Source organism: Heteronotia binoei, chromosome 2 (assembly GCF_032191835.1).
Source record: "Heteronotia binoei isolate CCM8104 ecotype False Entrance Well chromosome 2, APGP_CSIRO_Hbin_v1, whole genome shotgun sequence".
Taxonomy (NCBI): Eukaryota; Metazoa; Chordata; class Lepidosauria; order Squamata; family Gekkonidae; genus Heteronotia; species Heteronotia binoei.
The window spans coordinates 14,873,754-14,899,648 of NC_083224.1; the positions used below are offsets into that span (position 1 = coordinate 14,873,754).

Consider the following 25,895-nt stretch of genomic DNA (forward strand, 5'->3'; position numbering starts at 1 on the left):
TCTGGGCAGGACACCACCCAGGAAGTCCAGGGTTGTTATGCAGAAGGCAGGCCACGGCCAACCACCTGTTTGCCTCTCGCCTCGAAAGTCCTACAGGGTTGCCATCAGCCAGCTGCCTTAAGAGCACCTTGCACCACCACAATAAACACACAACGATAAAGGCGAAGCATGCTGCAATGCAGACGGAAGCAAGAGAGCGGGAGAAGGAAGATGACAGCCAGTTGAGCGGGGGCCTGATTCAGCCCCCGGGCCACATGTTTGACACCCTTTGTCCTCGCGCCTTCCCTTGCGACAAAGCCTATGGGCGGAGCCTCGCTGTCAAACTACAACTCCCGCAGTGCCTCGCGGCACACCACCAGCTCGGCGCACTGCCCTCTGGGATTCGTAGTCTATGCGAGCCGGAGCGCCGCAGAGCAGACGACGGCTTCCCGAGGCGTCGCAGGACTACAACTCCCGCCGTGCCCCGCGCCGGCGCATCAACGGAGTCGGGGGGCTGCGAGGGAGCGTCTGTGTTCTTTTCTCGCGGCCTGCCGGACTGCGGCACGGCTCGCCTGGGAGCGCCCGCCGTTATTTGTGCCCCTCTCTCCTCAGCGAAAGGGACTCCCGCCGCCATGGGCGGGGAGGAGGAGATCGTGCGCATCGCCAAGCGGCTCGACAAGATGGTGGCGAAGAAAAGCGCGGTGAGTGCCCCGGCGTCGCCGCGAGCCCCGCTGACTTGACTGACGGGCCGGCCGACCACCCGCCCTTCCCCTCAGCGCTTGGGAGCCCCGCCTCCTTGGCAGCGCGCGCTCTCGCTCGCAGGCCCCGCCCTCCGCCGTGGCCTCCTGAGGGAAACCGCCGCTCCTTAACGACTCCCTCGCCCCGCCCCTCCCTCGCGCCTCCTGAGGCAGTAGCCCCGCCCACAGCAACGGCCCTCGTCTTTAGCCCCGCCTGCAACGGCCGCTCCCCTCAGCGTTTCCCTGGTCAGCTCCGCCCTCCTTTGCGAGTCGGCCACGCCTCTTCCCCTCGAGTGTCTTCTGCCGAACCTTTGGCCCCACCCACCATCTCGCGCGCCCTCCTTTCCGCTCTTTGGCCTTTATAGACTTTTGTCTCTCTCAGATGTTTTCTCATAGTGGGGTTGGCTCCCCTCAGATGGCAAGCTCCGCCCACCATCTGGGGCTTACTCTTCCTGCCTTTGGCCTCAAGGGTCTGTCTTGGTTCCTCACGGGTGGCAAGCTCCGCCCACTGTCATGCTTTCTCGTCACATCTTTAGCCTCAACAGTGCCTTTAGCCCCGCCCATCTGCCTTTCTCTCAGTCTGATTCGCTCCACACAGGTGCCAAGCTCCGCCCACTTTCTCATGCTTTCTCTTCACATTTTTAGCCCTGCCCATCTGCCTTTCTCACAGTCTGATTGGCTCCACACAGGTGGCAAGCTCCGCCCACTTTCTCACGCTTTCTCTTCACACCTTTAGCTCCACTTGTCTGCCTTTCTCACAGTCTGATTGGCTCCCCACAGGTGGCAAGCTCCGCCCACTTTCTCATGCTTTCTCTTCACACCTTTAGCCTAAACCAGGGGTGGCCAGTGGTAGCTCTCCAGATGTTTTTTTGCCTACAACTCCCATCAGCCCCGGCCATTGACCATGCTGTCTGGGGCTGATGGGAGTTGTAGGCAAAAAACATCTGGAGAGCTACCGTTGGCCACCCCTGGCCTAAACAATCTTAGCCCCACCTGTTTGGGATTCTCACAGTCTGATTGGCTCCCCACAGGTGGCAAGCTCCGCCCACTGTCTAATGCTTTCTTTTCACACCTTTAGCTTCAACGGTCTGCCTTTAGCTCCACCTCTCTGTCTTTCTCACAGTCTGATTGGCTCCCCACAGGTGGCAAGCTCTCCTGACTGCCTCATGGTTTCTCTTCACACCTTCAGCCTAAACAAGCTTAGCCCTGCCTGTCTGTGTTTCTCACCATCTGATTGGCTCCCCACAGGTGGCAAGCTCCGCCCATTGTCCTGTACTTTTTCTTCACTCTTTTAGCCTCGCCCTGCCTGGCAATATGATTGGCTCCCTGCAAGTGGCAACCTCCACCCACCGTTTTGTACTTTTCTTCTCGACTTTAGCCTTTGCTTAGCTGTTTCCACTTTTTGGCCTCAACTTGGGCAAGAATGGTCCTGGTGTTAGATATTGTTCATTTCTGCTTTGACATTTCTGCTTTGCTCTTCATCTAAATTTACTTTACATTTTCACCTCACAACAACCCCGTGAGGAAGACAAAGCAGTGGCAATGTTAATTAAGGTAATTAATGTGTTTGAGTTATGGCACTGGCAGAAAAGTAGATAAGATCGAAATGGTGGTCTAGGGTTGCAAGAGTACATGTGTGTGTGTCCTTGGTTCTCTTTGGGATCTTTACCTGGAAGTGATGCTCTAGTTTTTGGGCAAAACTCTGTGGTTTGTAGCCAATTTTATCAGAGTTTTGCCCCCAAACTAGTGTATCACCATGTGACATCACCAATGTGATGATGTTGCTTCTGGGTGATGTCATCACATTACCCTTTGGGTCACTTAACATAAGAACATAAGAGGAGCCATGTAGGATCAGGCCAATGGCCCATCCAGTCCAACACTCTGTGTCACATAAGAACATAAGAGAAGCCATCTTGGACCAGGCCAGTGGCCCATCCAGTCCAACACTCTGTGTCACAAAGGAACATAAGAGAAGCCATGTTGGATCAGGTCAATGACCCATCCAGTCCAACACTCTGAGTCACATAAGTACATAAGAGAAGCCATCTTGGACCAGGCCAGTGGCCCATCCAGTCCAACACTCTGTGTCACAAAGGAACATAACAGAAGCCATCTTGGATCAGGCCAGTGGCCCATCCAGTCCAACATTCTGAGTCACATAAGAGAAGCCATCTTGGATCAGGCCAATGGCCCATCCAGTCCAACACTGTGTCACAAAGGAACATAACAGAAGCCATCTTGGATCAGGCCAATGGCCCATCCAGTCCAACACTCTGTGTCACACAGTGGCCAAAAACCCCCAAGTGCCATCAGGAGGTCCACCAGTGGGGCTAGAAGTCCTCCCACTGTGCCCCAAGCACCCAGAATACAGAGCATCACTTCCCCAGACAGAAAGTTCCAACAATAGGCTGTGGCTAATAGCCACTGATGGACCTCTGCTCCATATGCTTATCCAATCCCCACTTGAAACTGTCTATGCTTGTAGCCGCCACCACCTCCCGTGGCAGTGAATTCCACGTGTTAATCCCCCTTTGGGTGAAGAAGGGCTTCCTTTTATCAGTTCTAACCCGACTGCTCAGCAATTTCATTGCATGTCCACGAGTTCTTGTATTGTGAGAAAAGGACTTCTTTATCTTCTTTCTCTAGTTGGGGGCAAGATTTCCCCTTGCTGGCTACGTGGCTGGCGGCCACAAAATTAGAAGTTCCCCCGCCCGCAGGGGGGGTCTGGCAAACCTCGGTGGCCTCATATTGTTGGCCTGCTCGGCAAGCGGTATCTAGGAATGCCAGGGTGGTCATGCTGAGGCAGGTCAGCGGTGAACCGCCTTGAAACATCTCTTGCCTCGAAAACCCTGGTTCTGAGTTGACGACCGAAAAAAGAAGGGGGAAAAAAAAGATCCGGGGGTCTCAATGTTCCAAGCTAAAATTCTCTTAAGCGGAGGACTAGGTGTGTTCCGCAGCCGTTTCCCTCGAAGCAGAATCCCTTTATGGAAATCCATCCATATATGTATAAAAAAATTAACTTGCGTTTAATTTGCATAAGTAATACAGGTGGCAGAGCTCAGCCGTGCGTGGAATAGCTTTTGGTTTACCTTGCCGAACGTTTGCCTTCTGAATGCCTCCGCGGCGGCTGTCAAAGATGACTGATAATTTGCTTTGCTTTGGCGCAGAGGCAACACACTCCTGCTAATGATGTGCGAAAAAATGCACGGGTCTCTGTTTTCCAGCCTCACGCGCGTCTCGAAGCGGAGACTGGGTTTTGGATGCCCTCTGAAAAAGAGACCCGTCAGCCGTGGCGTGTGATGAGAGAGTATGAAATAATACCCTGCAGAGGAGCTGTCTGAGAAGGTGGCCTTTGTCTACACGCTCTCTTCTTTCCTCACCTCCTGTCATGTGTTCTTCCATGCCCTTCTCACCTTAACCAAAATGGAGCCTGTTCTTCGGAAAATAGTGCTCCCCTTTTAGGACTTCGTCATATTGGCAAAGAGATTGTTTGTTTGTTTTAGCTGGAAGGGGCTACGATCCGAAACAATTGGCCACCGTGGGCCTCCTGGCTACCAGCTGGTTGAGAGAGCACAGGAACGACACAGCTCTTCCCGAATACCAAGAGTCAAGCTTGCCAAAAATGTGGTTTTGCTCAAATGGCAACCGACCGTTTGACCAATAGAAGTATAGTGTTCAGATCACGTGAAGTGATGCTATTGCTTTACTCTGCTCTGGTAAGACCTCATCTGGAGTATTGTGTTCAGTTTGGGGCACCGCATTTTAAGAAGGATATAGACAAGCTGGAACGGGTCCAGAGGAGGGCGACGAAGATGCTGAGGGGTCTGGAGGCCAAGTCCTATGAGGAAAGGTTGAAGGAGCTGGGGATGTTTAGCCTGGAGAGGAGGCGGCTGAGAGGTGATAGGATCCCCATCTTCAAGGACTTGAAGGGCTGTCCTATAGAGGATGGGGTGGAATTGTTTTCTGTGTTTCCAGAATGTAGGACCAGAACCAATGGGTTGAAATTAAATCAAAAGAGCTTCCGGCTCAACATTAGGAAGAACTTCCTGACCGTTAGAGAGGTTCCTCAGTGGAACAGGCTTCCTCAGGAGGTTGTGGGTTCTCCTTCCTTGGAGGTTTTTCACCCGAGACTAGAAGGCCACCTGACAGCAATGAAGATCCTGTGAATTTAGGGGGAGGCGTTTGTGAGTTTCCTGCATTGTGCAGAGGGTTGGACTAGATGACCCTGGAGGTCCCTTCCAACTCTATGATTCTAGAACCACCTGAAGTGTACTCTGGGAAAGCTCCTCGGAGGCCTCAAAATGGCTGCAATCCTGTTCTCTGTAGTCTTTGCCCCCACCTAATTCGCTATATACCCAGACGTTTGCTCCGAACTTCAGAAATGTGTGTCAGGCTTCCCAGAAGCTAACCTTTTGCGCGCACCGGGCTGTCGGTCGAGGGCCCTGCCCCAATTGCTCTCGGAGAGCTGCCGAAGAAAGAGAAACAAAAGAGAGTCAATGTTTTTTCTTTTTCTTTTAAAAAAAAAAAACTGTCCCAGTGATAATCGAAGCCAGTCTTTCCCTCACTGTTCCCTCTTTCTGGAAATGAGAGCAGCTGCAGAGAGCCTCCGGCTCACTTGGCAACAGCGAGCTTCCTTCAGAGATTGGTTTGGCCTTTCTCGACAAAGAGGCGTGTGCAGCATCTTGCATGGCAATCCATGGGGTGGTCAGGAAATCTGATTCAGTATCCATGATACTATGTAGAATCGCCTTTCGAAACGTTAGTTTTTCCTACCCCCACGGGACTTATAAAATGCTCACCAGTTCCAGAAATCGAACAAGCTTGTCTTTTATTACTAAACATGAGGCTTTGGTTTGTTTGTTTTGCTTGGGCTGGCCTTGATTTATTTATGTTTTAATATACTTATATCCCACCCTCCCCTGCCAGGTTTTTAGGGCACCAGAATTCGCACTATGGCAAACGGATAAAGTCAATTCTGAAATATCCAACACAGTAAAGCAGGGGTGTCAAACAGGCAGTCTGAGGGTGAGGTGATTGTGCTGGATCATTGGGCTGATCCAACGTGGCTTCTCTTATGTTCTTAAGAACGTAAGAGAAGCCATGTTGGATCAGGCCAGTGGCCCATCCAGTCCAACACTCTGTCACACGGTGGCCAAAAAAACCAGGTGCCATCAGGAGGTCCACCAGTGGGGACAGGGCACTGGAAGCCCTCCCGCTGTTGCTCCCCCAAGCACCAAGAATACAGAGCATCACTGTTCAAGAGAGTTCCATCAATACGCTGGCTAATAGCCACTTATGGACCTATGCTCCATAAGCATAGGTCCCCCAAGCACCAAGAATACATAAGCATAGGTCCCCCAAGCACCAAGAATACAGAGCATCACTGGTCCAGACATAAGAAAATAAGAGAAGCCATGTTGGATCAGGCCAATGGCCCATCCAGTCCAACACTCTGTGTCACACAGTGGCCAAAAAACCCAGGTGCCATCAGGAGGTCCACCAGTGGGGCCAGGACACTAGAAGCCCTCCCACTGTTGCTCCCCCAAGCACCAAGAATACAGAGCGTCACTGCTCAAGAGAGTTCCATCAATACGCTGTGGCTAATAGCCACTTATGGACCTATGCTCCGTATGTTTCTGCAATCCTCTCTTGAAGCTGTTTATGCTTGTAGCTGCCACTACCTCCTGTGGCAGTGAATTCCATATGTTAATAACCCTTTGGCTGAAGAAGTACTGAGAGCCAGTTTGGTGTAGTGGCTTAGTGTGCAGACTCTTATCTGGGAGAACCGGGTTTGATTCCCCACTCTTCTACTTGCAGCTGCTGGAATGGCCTTGGGTCAGCCATAGCTATCGCAGGAGTTGTCCTTGAAAGAGCAATTGCTTTGGAGTCCTCTCAGCCCCACCCACCTCACAGGTGTCTATTTTGGGGGAGGAAGATAAAGGAGATTGTGAGCTGCTCTGAGATTCGGGGTGGAGGACGGGATATAAATCCAATATCATCTTCTTCCTTTTATCCATTCTAACCTGACTGCTCAGCAGTTCCATTGAGTGCCCACAAGTTCTCATATTGTGAGAAAGGAAGAAAAGGACTTCTTTCTCTACCTTCTCCATCCCACGCGTAATCTTGCAAACCTCTATCATGTCACCCCGCAGTCGACGTTTCTCCAAGCTAAAGAGCCCCAAGCGTTTTAACCTTTCCTCATAGGGAAAGCGTTCCAACCCTTTAATCGTTCTAGTTGCCCTTTTCTAATGCTGTCATATCCTTTTTGAGGTGTGGTGACTAGAACAGCAAACTGCATATTCCGAATGTGGTTGCTGGAGCTCTTGGCCTTCCAGTGTTTTCCCTCTGATCGATCTGTCCGCAGCCTTGCAGAATCGCCCTGCGGACCGAAAAGGCAACTAGAATGATTGAAGGGTTGGAACACTTTCCCTATGAAGAAAGGTTAAAACGCTTGGGGCTCTTTAGCTTGGAGGAACGTCGACTGCGGGGTGACATGATGGAGGTTTACAAGATTATGCATGGGATGGAGAAAGCAGAGAAAGAAGTACTTTTTCCCCCTTTCTCACAATACAAGAACTCGTGGGCATTCGATGAAATTGCTGAGCAGTCGGGTTAGAACAGATAAAAGGAAGTACTTCTTCACCCAAAGGGTGATTAACATGCGGAATTCACTGCCACAGGAGGTGGCGGCAGTTACAAGCACAGACAGCTTCAAGAGGGGATTGGATGAGCATATGGAGCAGAGGTCCATTGGTGGCTATTAGCCACAGCCTATTGTTGGAACTCTCTGTCTGGGGCAGTGATGCTCTGTATTCTGGGTGCTTGGGGGGCACAATGGGAGGGCTTCTAGTGTCCTGGCCCCACTGCTGAACCTCCTGATGGCACTTGGGGTTAGGGTTAGAGTGTTGGACTGGATGGGCCATTGGCCTGATCCAACATGGCTTCTCTTAAGTTCTTATCTTCGTAATCTCTTTGAGATATGAATCAGTAGCAGCTCCTCTTTGTGTGTGTGTGTGTGTGGGGGGGGGTATCAAAAGCCAGCGAGCCTGTCAGTTCAGACCACTCCCCGCCTCTGTGGTAAGCCTCCGCACAGCTCACATTTTGAAAAAGCCCAGAACGTTTATGGAACATTTCCTGGCCGATGGAACGGGTGGAGAAACTACTGGACAGTAGTGATATGTTCCAGGCTGGACATGTGCCCGGTTAGCACTGTAGAAACTTGGCCCGTGCAAATGTTTTTTTGTCATGTGGAGAGGTGGCCGAAAGAAGAGGAGGAGGAAACCCCCGAATTGACGGGTGCAGCTCAAACCAGATTCGTTGAGTTTTTAAAAATCCCTGGATGTACTAAAACCCTTTGGATCTTTAAGGTTTAATAAATGCGTGGGGTTTTGAGTTCAGTAAATCGCTTTCCTCTTGCATCCCTAGATCGATTTTCCCCTGCCTTGCTTGTTGTTGTTTGTTTTCTGGTCTTTCATTTCTGCTTGCAAATATAGTCAGGGACCAGGGACAGTGGAGCTGGCTAGAAGGTGTTTTTTTCTGCTCATCCAGAGACATTTCCAATCAAATCAGGTTTGTTACGGTCATGACCAGGAAGCTTAAAAACAGATAAAAAGACAAGAGACATTTTGATTTGGAAACTTGTTGGAGGAGATGAAGGGGAGGGAAGGTTTCATAGAATCATAGGGTTGGAAGGGACCTCCAGGATCATCTAGTCCAACCCCCTGCACAATGCAGGAAACTCACAAATACTTCCCCCAAATTCACAGGATCTTCATTGCTGTCAAAGGGCCATCTAGCCTCTGTTGAAAAACCTCCAAGGAAGGAGAGCCCACCACCTCCCGAGGAAGCCTGTTCCACTGAGGAACGGCTCTAATGGTCAGGAAGTTCTTCCTCATGTTGAGCCGGAAACTCTTCTATTTAATTTCAACTTGTTGGTTCTGATCCTGCCTTCTGGGGTCACAGACAACAATTCCACACCCTCCTCTATATGACAGCCCTTCAAGTACTTGAAGATGGTGATCCTATCACCTCTCAGCCGCCTCCTCTCCAAGCTAAACAATGCCCAGCTCCTTCAACCTTTCTTCATAGGACTTGGTCTCCAGACCCCTCACCATCTTTGTTGCCCTCCTCTGGACTCGTTTAACAGGTTTAGGTGACACGATCACCTTCTCTTTGGGACAGTCTCCCGAGTTGGATGCCGCTGGGAGTGCTCTGCTTGGATCTGACCAGCAAAAGTAATGCTGGGCTCAGCTGTTAACTTCTCTGCACTGCTGTGAGAAGAGGCAGCGGCTTAGCATGCTGGTTATCCTGGCCCTTGCTGAATCCACGCTGGCTTCCGGGCTCAGTTCTCAACTGCCTGCAACCCACAAGGAACTTTTCCTGTGGTCGTCGACTAGGTCAGGAGTGTCAAAGATGCAGCCCGGGGGCCAAATCAGGCCCCTGGAGGGCTCTTATCAGGCCCCTGAGCAACTGGCTGTCATCTGCTTCCTTCTCCCTCTCTCTTGCTTCCTTCTGCATCGCAGCTTGCTTTGCCAGGCTTGCTCAATCGCACAGGAGCTACAGAGCAAAACCTCTATTTTCTCCATTGGCTGAGGCTCCTCCCTTGAGGACGAAAGGGAGGGATAGCTTTCTTTGCCATGCTCTCTCAATCTCACAGCAGAGCTACTGAGGCAAGCCTCTCTTCCTTCTATTGGCTGAGGCTCCTCCCCCTCCTGGTCCCCTGGGGAGGGAGGGAAAGAGCCAGAGCTTCCTTTGCCCAGTTCCCTGGATCTCGAGGGAGAAATACAAAGAAAGCACCTTTAAGACCAACAAGCACTAATGTTTTTAAAATGTTTTATTTTAAGATTTTTTAAAAAAATTTAGTTGTGTTCGTCTGTGTCCTTTAAAAAGTTTATATCTCTGCTACCTAATCTTAAATAAGAAGACACAGCCCGGGCCCGACAAGGTCTCATTTATGTCAGATCCGGCCCTCATAACAAAAGAGTTCAACACCTCTGCACTAGGGTGCATGATAAACTCATTCACATGTCCATTCCCCTCCAGGGTGGAGTGCTTGCAGATCGCCACCTGCCAGAAGAATCCAGAGTCCTCCTGAGTTTTTATGCAATTCGCTGCTGCAGCCGCTCAAGCCAAAATTTCCCGATTGTGTTCCCGAGAGGACGTCTTGTGTTTCATTGATCCTGTGAATGAACTCATTATTTGCTGGCTTTGTTTCCTGAAGATCTGGTAGAAGCTGTCACGATTAATTTTGACTGTCATTTTATAGCATTTTATTTGTTTCCTTTTTTCAGGAAGGGGCAATGGATTTGCTGAAGGAGCTGAAAAGTATGCCGATAACTCTGGGCTTGCTGCAGGTAAAACTGTGCTGCTGCATATCCTCACTGTCCATCTGGGAATCAGATTTTGTCATCCACACCCCTTTAACGTAGGTCGTTTAATTTTGTGGTCCATGCAGAGACATTAGAACGCCTAAGAGATTAGAAGACTACAAGGGTTCTCTGTATGCTGTTTCTCAAACGGTTCAAATTCTTGTGATAAAGTTTGGTGTAGTGGTGAAGTGTGCGGACTCTTATCTGGGAGAACCGGGTTTGATTCCCCCCTCCTCCACTTGCGCCTTGGGTTAGCCATAGCTATCGCAGGAGTTGTCCTTGAAAGGGCAGCTGCTGTGAGAGCCCTTTCAGCCCCATCCACCTCACATGGTGTCTGTTGTGGGGAAAGAAGATAAAGGAGATTTTGAGCTACTCTGATTTTCAGAGTATGGGGTGGGATATAAATCCAATATCATCACAGGGCGTCTGTTGTGGGGGGAGAAGATATAGGAGTTTGTAAGCCGTTCTGAGTCTCTGATTCAGAGAGGAGGGCGGGGTATAAATCTGCAGTCTTCTTCTATAAAGGTTTTCTGTATGTTGTTTCTCAAATGGTTCAAATTCCCGTGATAAAGATAAAGGTAAAAGCACCGAGTTGTTACCGACCCATGGGGTGATGTCACATCATGACGTTTTCACGGCAGACTTTTTACGGGGTGGTTTGCCATCGCCTTCCCCAGTCATCTACACTTTCCCCCCAGCAAGCTGGGTACTCATTTGACCGACCTCGGAAGGATGGAAGGCTGAGTTGACCTCGAGCCGGCTACCTGAACCCAGCTTCCCCCGGGATTGAACTCAGGTCGTGAGCAGAGCTTGGAACGCAGTACTGCAGCTTTACTACTTTGCGCCGCAGGGCTCTCAATTCCCGTGATAAGGAAACCCCAGTTATGTTTATGTAACCAATTAAAGCAAATGATTGCTTTTGCCAAAGAGTCTGCATGTGAAGACTAGACGATTTAAGGATTTTAACAGTAAAACATAATATAAAAGATTATTATTTAACCCTTTCAAACTTTTAAAATGTCACTTTAAAAATTTGTTAAAAAGATTTACAGTTTGGTCCTATTTGTCTCGCTTTTTGCGTTCTTTGTAAACCTGGGAACAGAACCTAGCCATTTGTCTTGCTGTCTGGTAGTTCCTCTCAGACAGAAGATAATCTAATTTGAGTTTATATGACTTGCCAGGGAACTCTTCTAGCAGCAGGCTGATCATTCCCCTTCGTCTCACTGTATGAAAAGAACAATTCAAAGCATATATGCTCCAGAGAATCTATTTCAGGCCAGGAACGGGGACAGAGCCTAAGTGCATCAGGCGTCCCTTTATACCTCCCCCCTACGACTGCAGATGGCAGGGACATACCCCTAGCTAGGGTAAAGGCCCTTCTGGTGTTGTGAGATTCAAGGACGGCGGCAACTATATATCTACTGTTTGCTGAAGAGAAATAATCTGGGGAGGAAATAATCTGGGGAAGAAATCATTTGTTTTGTACAGTGGCCAAAAAGTTACCCTGGAAAGTCAGCGAACGGGGCATAGGAGACAAAACCTTCTGCTGATGTTGTCTCATAGCGGCGGTTTGCTGCCTCTGAATATAGAGATCCCCTTTAGTCTCTGCAGCTAGTAGCCACTGATGGAACTCTCCCCCACATAGCCGTCTAATCCAGGGGGTGTCAAACATGCGGCCCGAGGGCCAAATCAGGCCTCCAGAGGGCTCCTATCAGGCCTGCGAGCAACTCGCTGTTGTCTGCTTCCTTCCCTCTCTCTCGCTTCCTTCTGCATCACAGCTTGCTTTGCCAGGCTTGCTCGATTGCACTGGAGCTTCAGAGCGAAGCTCCTTCCTTGGGGAGAAAGTGGGGGAAGGAGGGCTAGCTTTGCCAGGCTCTTTCAGTTGCACTGCAGAGCTACTGAGCCAAGCCTCTCTTCCTTCTGTTGGCTGAGGCTCAACAAGCCAGTGAGGTGGGTTAAGCTGAGTGTCTGTGTCCTTTATAAAGTTTATATCTCCCTGACCTGGCATTACATTTTATGATCATAGAAGGGACCTCTAGGGTCATCTAGTCCAACCCCCTGCACAGTGCAGGAAACTCACAAGCACTGCCCCCTAAATGATACACATGGCCCAGCCCACAAGGTCAAGTTCTGGCCCTCATGAGTTCGACACCTCTGGTCTAACCCCTTTTTAAAGCCATCCGTGCTTGCGCTCGTCATGGCATCTATTTGGTAGTGAATTCCACAATCTGATTAGTGGTTGAGTGAGAATGATTTCCTTTTGTTCGTCCTGAACATCTAGAACAGGGGGGTTGAACTCATGAGGGCCGGATCTGACATAAATGAGACCTTGCTGGGCTGGGCCATGTCGGGTTGGGCCAAGCCATGTTGGGCTGGGCCATGTGTGTACCTATATAAAATTAGGCAACAGAGATATAAGTTTTATAAAGAACACAGACAAACACAACTATATATTTTTAAAAAACTTAAAACATGCTTAAAACGTTAGCACTCATTGGTCTTAAAGGTGCTTTCTTTGTATTTCTCCCATGGGATTCAGGGAATTCAGCAAAGGAAGCTCTGGCTTTTTCCTTCCTTCCCCAGGGGAGTGGGCAGGGGAGGGGGGGAGGCTCAGCCAGGCTCTCTCAATCGCACAGCAGAGCTACTGAGCCAAGCCTTCTAAAGAGGCTTGGCTCAGTAGCTCTGCTGTGCGATTGAGAGAGCCTGGCAAAGCAAACTATTCCTCCCCCCTTCCTCCCCAAGGGAGGAGCCTCAGCCAATGGAGAAAATAGAGGTTTTGCTCTGTAGCTCCTGTGCGATTGAACAAGCCTGGCAAACCAAGCTGTTATGCAGAAGGAAGCAAGAGAGAGGGAAAAGGAAGGAGATGAGAGCCAGTTGCTCGAGGGCCTGATAGGAGCCCTCTGGGGGCATGATTTGGCACCCGGGCCGCATGTTTGACACCCCTGGTCTAGTTCAAGCTAGAGACGGGCCCAGGTTGCCAGAGGAGTGAGGTCAAATGACAAAGAAAGGAAGTCGGCCAAATTGAGCTCTTATGCAGCTTAGGCAGGGAATGAATGACTTGACTTGCAAAAATGAAAACGGTACTTTGTGAAACGACCCTGGCGCAAAAAATCCAAGAGTGGTGCTCAGCCCTCGATCGCTGCTGGGTTTGGTTTTGGGTTTTTTTTTTTTTGAAGCTTCCCTTGTTAGCAGTTTTGCCTTGCGAGTTAAAAGATGAACCGCTCACTTCTTGCCTCTCGATTTGCAGTCCACTCGCATCGGAATATCTGTGAACGCCCTCCGGAAGCAGAGCACAGACGAAGAAGTGATTGCACTTGCCAAATCGCTTATCAAGGCCTGGAAAAAACTCCTAGGTAAGGGAATGAGCAGCGCGCTTGAGAAGATTTAGAACAGAGGTGGCCAAACTTGCTTAACATAAGAGCCACATAGAATAAACCTTGGATGTTTGAGAGCCACAAGACATGAGCATTAAACAGGAAGGAAGGAAGGAAGGAAGGAAGGAAGGAAGGAAGGAAGGAAGGAAGGAAGGAAGGAAGGAAGGAAGGAAGGAAGGAAGGAAGGAAAATAGATGGGAAAGAGGGGAAGGAGAGGTGGAAAGAAAGCAACTTTAACTTTAAATGCATTCTCCATGCTGCCGGTTGGCTTGGCTTGGAGAAGCTATTTAAAGAGAGAAATGGCTTCTTCAAGCTGGCCAATGGGGCAGTAGGGGCTTCAAAAGCCACATGATATGTGTGAAAGAGCTACATGTGGCTCCTGAGCCACAGTTTGGCTACCCCTGATTTAGAAGAAGAGCCCCAGTGGGTGAAACCAAAGTGACGTTTTCTCCAGGTTTCTGTTTCCAGCAGGGGCTTGTTTTGACCAAACCCATGGACAAAATGTTCCCTTATTGTTTGTTCCTGGCCCCTATTGTAACCTGTTTTTGTAGCTGGTTGCTAATGGATTTTTTGTGTGCCATTTCAGACACAACCAGTTTAGCAACCGGCTGCTAACAGGTTTTATTTACCTTTTCTCATGAAGCTGCTTGCATCCGGTTAGCATAGCACGGGTGGGCTGTTCTTGAGATAAACTGCTTTCTTCCATTTTTACCTCTTCTTTGCACATCGAATTACTATACTGTGGTGTTTAAAGTGTCTGCAGTGCTTCTAATAACGCCATGCTTCTTTTCCTCTGCTCTTTTTCGCTGCACAATCTTTCTTAAACTTTTTTTGATGTTCTAAGTCGAGCACTATAGTGCTAGTCCAGTATAGCAGTTTAGTGCTACAGCAGCAGCATTGATATGCCTTGGCACCATTGAGATACATTTCCTTCCTTCCTTCCTTCCTTCCTTCCTTCCTTCCTTCCTTCCTTCCTTCCTTCCTTCCTTCCTTCCTTCCTTCCTTCCTTCCTTCCTTCCTTCCTTCCTTCCTTCCTTCCTTCCTTCCTTCCTTCCTTCCTTCCTTCCTTCCTTCCTCTTGATGAATTGCCCTGTCCCGATGAACGCCAGGCTCTGGGTGATGCACTACATAATCACTAATCAGTAAAATCAGTAAAATCAATCAAGATAACAATTTTAAACCCTGATGGCATCCTAATTAAATTTCTTCCAGTCCAGAGTTCTGGACATAGCATCAGGGGAGGGGTAGGTAGAAGAAGAAGATATTGGATTTATATCCTACCCTCCACTCAAGAGTCTCAGAGCGGCTCACAGTCTCCTTTACCTTCCTCCCCCACAACAGACACCCTGTGAGGTGGGTGGGGCTGGAGAGGGCTCTCCCTGCAGCTGCCCTTTCAAGGATAGAGAGCGGCCTACAATCTCCTTTCCCTTCCTCCCCCGCAACAGACACCCTGTGAGGTGGGTGGGGCTGGAGAGGGCTCTCCCTGCAGCTGCCCTTTCAAGGACAGAGAGCGGCCTACAATCTCCTTTCCCTTCCTCCCCCACAACAGACACCCTGTGAGGTGGGTGGGGCTGAGAGGGCTCTCCCTGCAGCTGCCCTTTCAAGGACATAGAGCGGCCTACAATCCTTTCCCTTCCTCCCCCACAACAGACACCCTGTGAGGTGGGTGGGGCTGAGAGGGCTCTCCCTGCAGCTGCCCTTTCAAGGACAGAGAGCGGCCTACAATCTCCTTTCCCTTTCTCCCCCACAACAGACACCCTGTGAGGGGGGTGGGGCTGAGAGAGCTCTGACAGAAGCAGCCCTTTCAGGGACAACCTCTGCCAGAGCCATGGCTGACCCAGGGCAATTCCAGCAGGTGCAAGTGGAAGAGTGGGGAATCAAACCTGGTTCTCCCAGATAAGAGTCTGCACACTTAACCACGACACCAAACTGACTCTCGGCATTGGACAGTCAGCAGTATGCAGGGCAATAGATGTTGAAGTGTACTAGGAAACCCGACCCTAATTATGAATGGCATAACTATTTCCCCACTTAGGACTGTGGATGGGGCACATCCATTTTGAAAATGGCTAGGGACCCCTTACAGAACACCTGTCAGTAGGATGGAGAAACTGTTTAAAGGGTCTCTCTCCGGAGGTAGGGACATGGTGGGATGCACATCGGGAAGGCTGAAGGCTCGTTGGGGATGCCCGTACAGGAAAATTCCTCCGACAGAGGAGGTTGACACCAATTAATACTGCTTATGTGGTGCTGCATAATATAGGCGAAGAGGAAGGGCATTCTGAAGGCCATATAGAGCAGGGTTTCCCAAACTCACCCCCACCCCTGTGTCCAGGGTATTTTTACACTTCTTCGCAGCCCACTAAAATTTGGGGGTGGAACCAGGAGACAGCTATCTGCCTCCCCCCGCCCCCATTTAAACACCTGCTGGGGTGTTTAAATGGGGAGGGAAGCCCAGGAGCTGCATTTGCAAAGGCAGGTGATCTGCCTTCTCCCCCCCATTTAAACACCCCACCGAGTGATTAAATGGGGAGGGAGCCCAGGAGCTGTCTCCCCCCCCCCCATTTAAGCACCCCGTTGGGTGTTTAAGTGGGGAGGGAAGCCCGGGAGCTGCCTTTGCCGTCTCCCCGCCTAGCGGGAAGATCAGCAGTGGTAGCCCTTACTTGCAACCCGGTACTGAGACGTCCATGACCCGGGACCGGGTCGCGACCTTGCAATTGGGAAAAGCTGATATAGAGGGTTATCTCAACAGGGATGTAAGGAGAGTGTGCATGCACACATGTGCACACACACACAGAAATGCAAGAGAAGTTCAAGCCAAAGATATTATATTGAAAATACAGGATCAGTTTTTATTTACGTACGTAGCAGAGAAAGGTAACATCCCCATCGCAGCGCACGCGCACATGCGTACACACAAATGAAACTCTCTGTCATGCAAACTGTTTTAGTTGTAAAATAAAAACGAATCGTAGCCCTTAACAGTTAGTAATGAAGCAAGTAAAAGCATTAGAGAAAGTAGTTATTGTGCAAGAATATTACAGAAGTCACTTGTTAGTAATAAGCCTGATTACTCAAAATAGGTGTCAGTGACTGAAAAGGTTAGAGAAATTAGGTGTTATTGATAAGAACATAAGAGAAGCCATGTTGGATCAGGCCAGTGGCCCATCCAGTCCAAAACTCTGTGTCACACAGTGGCCATAAGAACTTAAGAGAAGCCATGTTGGATCAGGCCAATGGCCCATCCAGTCCAACACTCTGTATCACATAAGAACATAAGAGAAGCCCTGTTGGATCAGGCCAGTGGCCCCTCCAGTCCAACACTCTGTGTCACATAAGAACATAAGAGAAGCCCTGTTGGATCAGGCCAGTGGCCCCTCCAGTCCAACACTCTGTGTCACATAAGAACATAAGAGAAGCCATGTTGGATCAGGCCAATGGCCCCTCCAGTCCAACACTCTGTGTCACATAAAAACATAAGAGAAGCCATGTTGGATCAGGCCAATGGCCCATCCAGTCCAGTCCAATATAAATTTCTGGCCACTGTGTGATACAGAGTGTATATATATATATATATATATATATATACACATACATACATACATATATACACACACACTGTAGCTAATAGCCACTGATGGATTTAAAGGTTAGAGAAAACATGTCAGCAGGGGTGGAATTCTAGCAGGAGCTCCTTTGCATGTTAGGCCACTCCTCGCCCCGGAGGTAGCCAATCCTCCAAGAGCTCACAAGGCTCTTTTTTGTAAGCTCTTGGAGGATTGGATACATCGAGGGGGTGTGGCCTAATATGCAAAGGAGCTCCTGCTAGAATTCCACCCATGGATGTCAGTAATAAAAAAAAGGTTAAGGGCTCTGCGTTGTCAGACGTCAAAGCATCACTCACAATTTCCCCTCTGCTCCTTATGCCTGCGATCTGACAGTTGCTGTCAGTGGGGCGGGCAGTGGGGGGGAAGCATGTAATTGCAGTGCTTGCAGTGAGTCTATGAAGCAGCAGAAAAGTTTGAGCCCAGTAGATGGTTTTGGGTGTGTGCACAGTTCTTCATATGTGTTGAAACAGACTCTTCAGGCCTTATGTAGATGAAGAGAAAGTGTGGGGTGGGGGTGGTTGCCAGGAAGGCCAGTTAGAGCCAAGATGATATTGGATTATATTCTGCCCTCTACTCCGAATCTCAGAATGAGCCAGTTTGGTGTAGTGGTGAAGTGCGCGGACTCTTATCTGGGAGAACCGGGTTTGATTCCCCACTCCACCAAATGCTGGGTGATCTTGGGTCTATCACAGTTCTCTCAAAAGCTGTTCTCTCGGCCCCACCCGCCTCACAGGGTGTCAGTTGTGGGGAGGGGGAAGGGAAAGGAGATTTTAAGCCGCTTGGAGACTAGTGAAGGGCAGGGTATAAAACCAAATCCTCCTCCTGAGAGCCAGTTTGGTGTTGTGGTTAAGTGCGCGGCCTCTTATCTGGGAGAACCGGGTTTGATTCCCCACTCCTCCACTTACAGCTGTTGGAATGGCCTCGGGTCAGCCATAGCTCTCACAGAGCTGTCCTTGAAAGGGCAGCTGCTGTGGGAGCCCTCTCAGCCCCACCCACCCAGCCCCATAGCCAGAAATTTTTGGGTGGGGGGGCCCAGGGCATAAAATTTTGGGTAGGGGGGGGCTGTGGAGGCTTGGCTGCTTTCTCCAGCGGCCAGCTCTCCGGCCCCAGCTCGCTCGCTCTCATGCTCTTGGGGGTGGGAAGAGTCTGGGGGCAGCGGCAGCAGCAAAAATAGGGCTACGGGGAGAGCGGGAGAGGCAGGGAAGAGCCCGGGGAGAGCGGCAGCAGGGAAAATGGAGCCATGGGGAAAGCAGGAGTGGCAGGGAAGCACCTGGGGAGAGCGGCAGTGGTGAGAACGGGGCCATGGGGAGAGCGGGAGAGGCAGGGAAGAGCCCGGGGAGAGCGGCAGCAGGGAAAATGGGGCCATGGGGAGAGCGGGGGAGGCAGGGAAGAGCCCCGGGGAGAGCGGCAGCGGGGAAAATGGGGCTGTGCGGAGAGCAGGGGAGGCAGGGAAGAGTGGCAGCAGGGAAAATGGGGCCATGGGGAGAGCGGGAGAGGCAGGGAAGAGCCCGGGGAGAGCGGCAGTGGTGAAAACGGGGCCATGGGGAGAGCGGGAGAGGCAGGGAAGAATTTGAGGAGAGTGGCAGTGGTGAAAACCGGGGCCCTTGGGGAGAGCAGGGGAGGCAGGGAAGAGCCTGGGGAGAGCGGCAGCAGCGAAAACGGGGCTGCGGGGAGACCAGGGGAGGCAGAAACAAGGTGGGAAGAGCCCGGGGAGAGCGGCAGTGCAAAAATGGGGGAATGAGCGGCAGGGAAAGGAGGGGCCATACAGGAGGAAGGGGGGGTTGGCTAGAGGGGCCTGCACCCACCTCACAGGGTGTCTGTTGTGGGAGAAGGAGATATAGGAGATTGTAAGCCGCTCCGAGTCTCTGATTCAGAGAGAAGGGCAGGGTATGAATCTACAATTCTTCTTCAGAGATACGGCGCTTCTGAGCGTGGCTATCTCGGCAACCATAGACTATAGGGCCGGGCCACTCGAAAAGCTCATTTACAAATGCTCCAGTTGCTGGAGATCCTCGAGCATCTGCAAAGGATGCACTCTACATGGCAACTTGATTTTTGTTGTTGTTGTTTCTGTTTGCTCTCTTCCCTGCTCCCCCGCGCCATGCCCAGATGCCTCAGAGGAGAAGAGTGACGAGAAGAAAAGGCATCCCTCCTTGCCCACTTCCTCCTCCAAGGAGAGCGGTGACTCAAGAGACCAAAGGTAATGCTTCCTCCTAGCCAGAGGCAGCGCTCTGTTATCCCTTCCCACCCTTGCCCGTTTTTCATTTCGAAGGATTAATATGTCCTCCTGTATCGGAGTAGGATTTCTTCTTAGACCTAGCGCAGGGGCGGCCAAACTGCGGCTGGGGAGTCACACTTATCACGTGGCTCCTGAAGCCCCCGCTGCCCCACCAGCCAGAGGCTTGGAGGATGCATTTAAAGTTAAAGTTGCTTTCTTTCTGCCTCTCCCTCCCTCCCCTTCTCCCCATCTCTTGGCCTGCCTGCCTTACAGCTCTCAAACATCTGATGTTCATGTCTTGGGGCTCTCAAACACCTGATGTTTATTCTATGTGGCTCTTACATTGAGCAAGTTTGGCCACCCCTGAGCTAGCATGAAGAAAGTCTGCCTGAAGGGAAGGAGGGGGGGCGGGAAACAACAGAGGGCAGGCCGAAGTAGACCCATCACTTTAGTGCCTCCTTTTTTTAAAAAAGCGACAGATGTAAACGGAAAAAGAAATAAATGTCTTCCAAACCCAGCGACTTCCGTGAATTTATTTTCGATTACCTCTTATTTACGGTTTATTTCATATCCACATCTTCTCGATTCTCTCCCATGCTTGTCTTTTCTTTATTAATAAAAATATCGCTTCTGATTTTGTTGATTTGCTTTGTTGTTTCGTTCCTTTTTTTTGTTTCCTTCACGATTAACACGTCCTGCCCCCTTCCTCCCCATTCCGCAACGCACGCATGCACACACACGCAGTTCACTTATAGGCAGGACCCTTTTTTTGTAGCAGGAACTCCTTTGCATATTAGGCCACACCGCTCCGATGCAGCCAGTCCTCCAAGAGCTTGTAGCCAGTCCTCCAAGAGCTTACAGGGCTCTTCGTGCAAGGCTTACTGTAAGCTCCAGGAGGATTAGGGTTTGTAGAATCTTTCGGGCTCAAGTGCCGTGTTCTACTTGAGCCCGAAAGATTCTACAAACCCTAATGATGTTACCAGCCGTGAAAACTTGAAATCTTTGATCCAGGAGGATTGGCTACATCATTGGGGGGGGGGGGTATGGCCTAATATGCAAAGGAGTTCCTGCTACAAAAAAAGCGCCCCATTTCTAGGAATGTTAAGGCTTTGTGTTTCTGCTTCTGTTGAAGCAGAAGAGATGGCAGCAAGGGAAGCATCTGCTGTTTAAATACAAACAATGTGCCATTGGCTTGCCTTGCAACTTAGCTACAATCTAAGCTGGCAACGCACGTGCTAAATTTCAAGGCGCTCCACTCTGTCTGATGCAGTGATGCTCTGTATTCTTGGTGCTGGGGGAGGGGGCAAGAACGGGAGGGCTTCTAGTGTCTTGGCCCCACCGAAAGACCTCCTGATGGCACCTGGGTTTTTTGGCCACTGTGTGACAGAGTGTTGGACTGGATGGGCCATTGGCCTGATCCAACATGGCTTCTCTTATGTTCTTATGCACAGTTCCCTCAGAGCTGTTCTCTCAAGGCCAGTTCTTGGAGAGCTCTCTCAGACTCACGTACTTCACAGGCAGCGTTCCCTCTAAGCTGAGTTAGCGTGAGCTAGCACGCAGATTTTTAGCCTCCCGCTCACACGTTTTTGTCTTAGCTCGGGAAGGGTGATCCCAGAGCACGCTGATTTTCGCAGCAGCTCGCAGCTGTCATGCCAGCAGCTCACAGCTTTCATGCCGGTAGCGCACGAAGTAGAATTTTTGCTCACAAGACCCTGCAGCTTAGTGGAAACATCGTTCGCTGGGTGTCTGCCATGGGGAGAGGAAGGGAAGGAGATTAGAGACTACTCTTGACTGAAGGGCAAGGTATAAAGCCAACTCTTCACACGGCTACCCATCTTGATCTGTTTTGGTACAGCTGGGCAGCTGCGGTGGCCCTGAAGCAGCAGAACAAAGTTCGAGTCCAAGGGGACCTTTCAGACCCAACAAAGTTTGATTCAAGATGTAAGCTTTCAGGTGCATGCGCACATCTTCAAATACAGCGAGTCAAGGGGAAATAGCGGCCCTTCCAGATCCCTCTTCTAGGGGATGAGTGAAGAGGGCTGTATGGGGGTAGAAGAGCTTGTTTTGCCCAGCAAAACCCACATCGAGGCCTTCTGCAAGTCGGTGCCGGCAGAAGCCATTCTGTCGTTCTGCTGTTCTAGAGAGGCAGAGTATGATGGTGACCAGCAGGAACTCCTTTGCGTATTAGATACCGCACCCCCCTGATGTAACCAATCCTCCTGGAGCTCACCAGATTTGTACACAGTACTTCAAGTGAGGCCACACCATAGATTTGTACAGGGACATGATGACACTAGCTGAGCCCCGTAGCGCAGAGTGGTAAAGCTGCAGTGCTGCAGTCCAAAGCTCTGCTCGTGACCTGAGTTCGATCCCAGCGGAAGCTGGGTTCAGGTAGCCGGCTCCAGGTTGACTCAGCCTTCCATCCCTCCGAGGTCGGTCAAAGGAGTCCCCAGCTTGCTGGGCGGGAAGCGTAGGTGACTGGGGAAGGCAAGGGCAAACCACCCCGTCAAAAGTCTGCCGTGAAAACGCTGTGAAAGCGACGTCACCCCAGAGTCGGAAACGACCGGTGCTTGCACAGGGGGCTACCTTTACCTTTTTTAGTATGATACTGGCTGATTTGTAATCATTTGACAGGACACTGAGATGCAGTGCTTTTGAATTTGCCTCTGTCAAGGCGGCAAACAAGTCACCCTTGGTTCACATTGTCACTCTCCATGGAGATGAACCCACAAAAGGGGACTTCAGGAATGGGCGGCAAGGAATCACAGGGCAAGTCTGCACTGCTAGTTTGGCGTAGTGGTGAAGTGTGCGGACTCTTATCCGGGAGAACCTGGTTTGATTCCCCACTCCTCCACTTGCAGCTGCTGGAATGGCCTCAGGTCAGCCAGAGTTCTCGCAGGAGTTGTCCTTGAAAGGGCAGCTGCTGTGCGAGCCCTCTCAGCCCCACCCACCTCACAGGGTGCCTGTTGTGGGGGGAGAAGATATAGGAGATTGTAAGCCACTCTGATTCAGAGAGAAGGGCGGGGTATAAATCTGCAGTCGTCTTCTTCATTCTATGTTGGTTTGTGCCCGTTTCAATTGTCACGGTTCCATCCCCCCTCGGAATACTGAGGACTGGTTTGGAAAGGGTGCTGTGAATAGAGATATAAAAATTTCCAGAAATAGTGAAGCTATGGGGGAAGGGACTGGGGGGCACCATTTTTTACAGGAAAAAAACAAATTTGGGGAAATTGAAATACATGCAATAGCTGTCTTTCAAACCTATACAGCCAGTTTGGTGTAGTGGTAAACTGCAGCGGACTCTAATCTGGAGAACCAGGTTTGATTCTCCCCTCCTCCACTTGCAGCTGCTGGAATGGTCTTGGGTCAGCCGTAGCTCTCGCAGAGCTGTCCTGGAAAGGGCAGCTTCTGTCAGAGCTCTCTCAGCCCTGCCTACCTCACAGAGTGTCTCTTGTGGGGGAGGAAGGGAAAGGAGATTGTGAGCCACTCTGAGATTCAGAGTGAAAGGGGGAGTATAAATCCAATATCATCATCTTCTGTAGTGACTAGACAACATAAAATGCATCATTTATAACTTAGCGTATAAAATTGTACTATTGTTATATTTAGAGAATTTGAAAGTATAAATATTTCCATTTTCTTTAAGGAAAAAAAAAGGCAAGTATACCCAGTACTTGAGAAAGGGTTGCAAACTGTCCCACCCCATGTTAACGTTGCACATGTATCTTTTAATTTTTGCCATCTTAGAGAAAAGGGGGGGGGGAGGGAATGAACATTGAAGGTCAAATACATATTATCCAGCAGTTAAAAGAAAGGATTATTTGGACATAAACTCTCTCATAGAATTCAATAGGTTTTGGATATTAAGCAAAACTGTATCCAATTGAAAACACTAAACTGTCATTGAACACACAGTTGCATGTTCCTCGTTTCCAAAATTATTTACTACATTTCTAAAAAAAAATATCCCGAAAATGTATATGTCTACTGCATGTGAGGGTCCTTTCCAACGTTCCCCCCCCTAATTTTCATTTCCCCCCCCCCCTCAGAAAAGCTGGAAAAGACCTGAGATTTTTTCATGCTGTCCATTTTGAGGGTGAAAAACCTTGCCTTGAGAAGCATTTTTACTCATTCCAAAAGAGAAAATCTTTCGTTGGAAGTTTTTTTTTTAAGCGCACGCCCAATTTCCCTGTCAAAAAAAAATGGAGAAGGTCCTGGGGCGGGGAGGGGGGGAGGGGCAGACATTTTTGCAGGGCCTTCACAATGCTGAACTTAGGAATCTCGCATAGCCCTGTTCCCCCACCCCCAGCAGTATTTCAGTTCCCAGAGTTCCCTGGAGAGGTGGCACGGCTGTGAAACCAGTTTAATTACGTTGTGTTCGGCTGGCTGAGAGGAACCTCTAGCGGTCAAGACCAACCTTCTGTGACTGAGAAAGGTTCTCTATCTGAACAAGCCCTTCCATTATCATTAGGGTTTGTAGAATCTTCCGGGCTCAAGTGCCTTGTTCTACTGGAGAAAGTTTTCCTTCCAGACGTTTCGTTCTCGGCTGCGGAGAACATCCTCAGTGGCGTCGCAGCCGGAGCAGGCGCTCTGACCTTCTTGGCTGCTGTGCATTGAGTGGGGCCAGGGCTGCTGGAGAGCTGCTATTTCTAGGCTGGAGGGGGTGTGGTGAGAGGGCAATTGGTTTGTGGATGTGCCCATTGTTTGGAGGGGCTTCCTGGAAGGGTAGTGATAAGGAAACTCCATTATCCATTATCCATTATCCATCATCTAAAAACCCTCCAGGAAAGAGAGGTCAAAACGCCTCTTGGGAACTTGTCCCAAGGCTGAACTCCTCACGCTGTGAAGAAGTTCTTCTTCGTTTTCACCTGAAACCTCTCTTTCCTGCCACCTGGGATCTGATCCTCAGAGCTGCCGTTGTGCTAAAATTCAGGATGAGCGGAGGAGTCGCTTACAAAAGAACATTGGAAGAGCCCTGCTCGACCAGACCAGTGGGCCATCTAGCCCACAATGCTGTCTCACGCAAAGGCCAATCAGTTCCTCTAGAACAGGGGTGGCTAACTGTAGCTCTCCAGATGTTTTTTTTTGCCTACAACTCCCACCAGCCCCAGCCATTGGCTATGCTGGCTAGGGCTAATGGGAGTTGTAGGCAAAAAAACATCTGGAGAGCTACCGTTGGCCACCCCTGCCTTAGAGGGCCAGCAACGGGGCTTAGAGGCCAAGGCCTTCTCCTGATGTTGCTTCACGGCTCTGGGATTCAGAGGATTAGTACCTCTGAACGCGGAGGTTCCCCTCAGTCACCAAAGCTAGTAGCCGTTGATAGACTTCTCTTCCAAGAATTTATCCAATCCCCTTCTAATGCTGTTTATTCCCCCATCGCTACGTGAGAGAGGCAGTTTGGGGTAGCGGTTAAGTGCGCTGAACCGGGTTTGATTCCCCACTCCTCCACTTGCAGCTGCTGGAATGGCCTTGGGTCAGCCAGAGCTCTCTTATCTGGGAGAACCGGGCTTGATTCCCCACTCCTCCACTTGCAGCTGCTGGAATGGCCTTGGGTCAGCCAGAGCTCTCTTATCTGGGAGAACCGGGTTGGATTCCCCACTCCTCCACTTGCAGCTGCTGGAATGGCCTTGGGTCAGCCAGAGCTCTCTTATCTGGGAGAACCGGGTTGGATTCCCCACTCCTCCACTTGCAGCTGCTGGAATGGCCTTGGGTCAGCCAGAGCTCTCTTATCTGGGAGAACTGGGCTTGATTCCCCACTCCTCCACTTGCAGCTGCTGGAATGGCCTTGGGTCAGCCAGAGCTCTCTTATCTGGGAGAACCGGGTTTGATTCCCCACTCCTCCACTTGCACCTGCTGGAATGGCCTTGGGTCAGCCAGAGCTCTCTTATCTGGGAGAACCGGGCTTGATTCCCCACTCCTCCACTTGCAGCTGCTGGAATGGCCTTGGGTCAGCCAGAGCTCTCTTATCTGGGAGAACCGGGTTTGATTCCCCACTCCTCCACTTGCACCTGCTGGAATGGCCTTGGGTCAGCCAGAGCTCTGGTAGGAGTTTTCCTTGAAAGGGCAGCTGCTGTAAGAGCTTTCTCAGCCCCACCTGCCTCACAGGATGTCTGTTGTGGGGCGGGGGGGGGAGGTAAAGGAGATTGTTAGCTGCTTGGAGCTTCAGCATATAGGGCGGGATATAAATCTGATTTCTTCTTCTACGTTGGCAGCAAATGCCACATTTTAATCACTTGTATAAAGCAGTATTTCCTTTTGTCCATCCTGAACCTACTGCCCTACGGTTTTATTGGATGCCCTCAAGTTCTAGTATTTTGGGAAAGCGGGGAAAAATTCTCCTTGTCAACTCTCCCAACCCCCCCATGCATAACTTTATAAACCTCCGTCTCTCCTAAGCCGAAAAGTCCCAGCCTCTTCAGCCTTTCATCACAGGGAAGGTGCTCCAGCCCCCTAATCCAGGGGTGCCCAACCTCCAGTCCATGAACCGCTACCGGTCCGTGGCCTGTTAGCAACTGGGCTGTGAGTTTATATTACAATGTAGTAATAATGATAAGAAGACGACATTGGATTTATATGCTGCCCTCCACTGGCGGAGAGTGGTCAAGCTG

General features: G+C 50.3%; 1 protein-coding gene across 1 annotated transcript in view; it reads left to right on the forward strand.

The window, feature by feature from the left end:
• Nucleotides 1–488: 488 nt before the first annotated feature.
• TCEA2 (transcription elongation factor A2) overlaps nt 489–25,895 on the forward strand; it is a 51,938-nt gene continuing 26,531 nt past the window's right edge. Inside the window, exons 1-4 of the mRNA XM_060233212.1 lie at nt 489–680; nt 10,010–10,072; nt 13,335–13,440; nt 19,179–19,269. Of these exons, the coding sequence (XP_060089195.1) occupies nt 612–680; nt 10,010–10,072; nt 13,335–13,440; nt 19,179–19,269 (329 nt within the window). The 5' untranslated portion in view covers nt 489–611. The remainder of the gene's footprint in view (nt 681–10,009; nt 10,073–13,334; nt 13,441–19,178; nt 19,270–25,895) is intronic.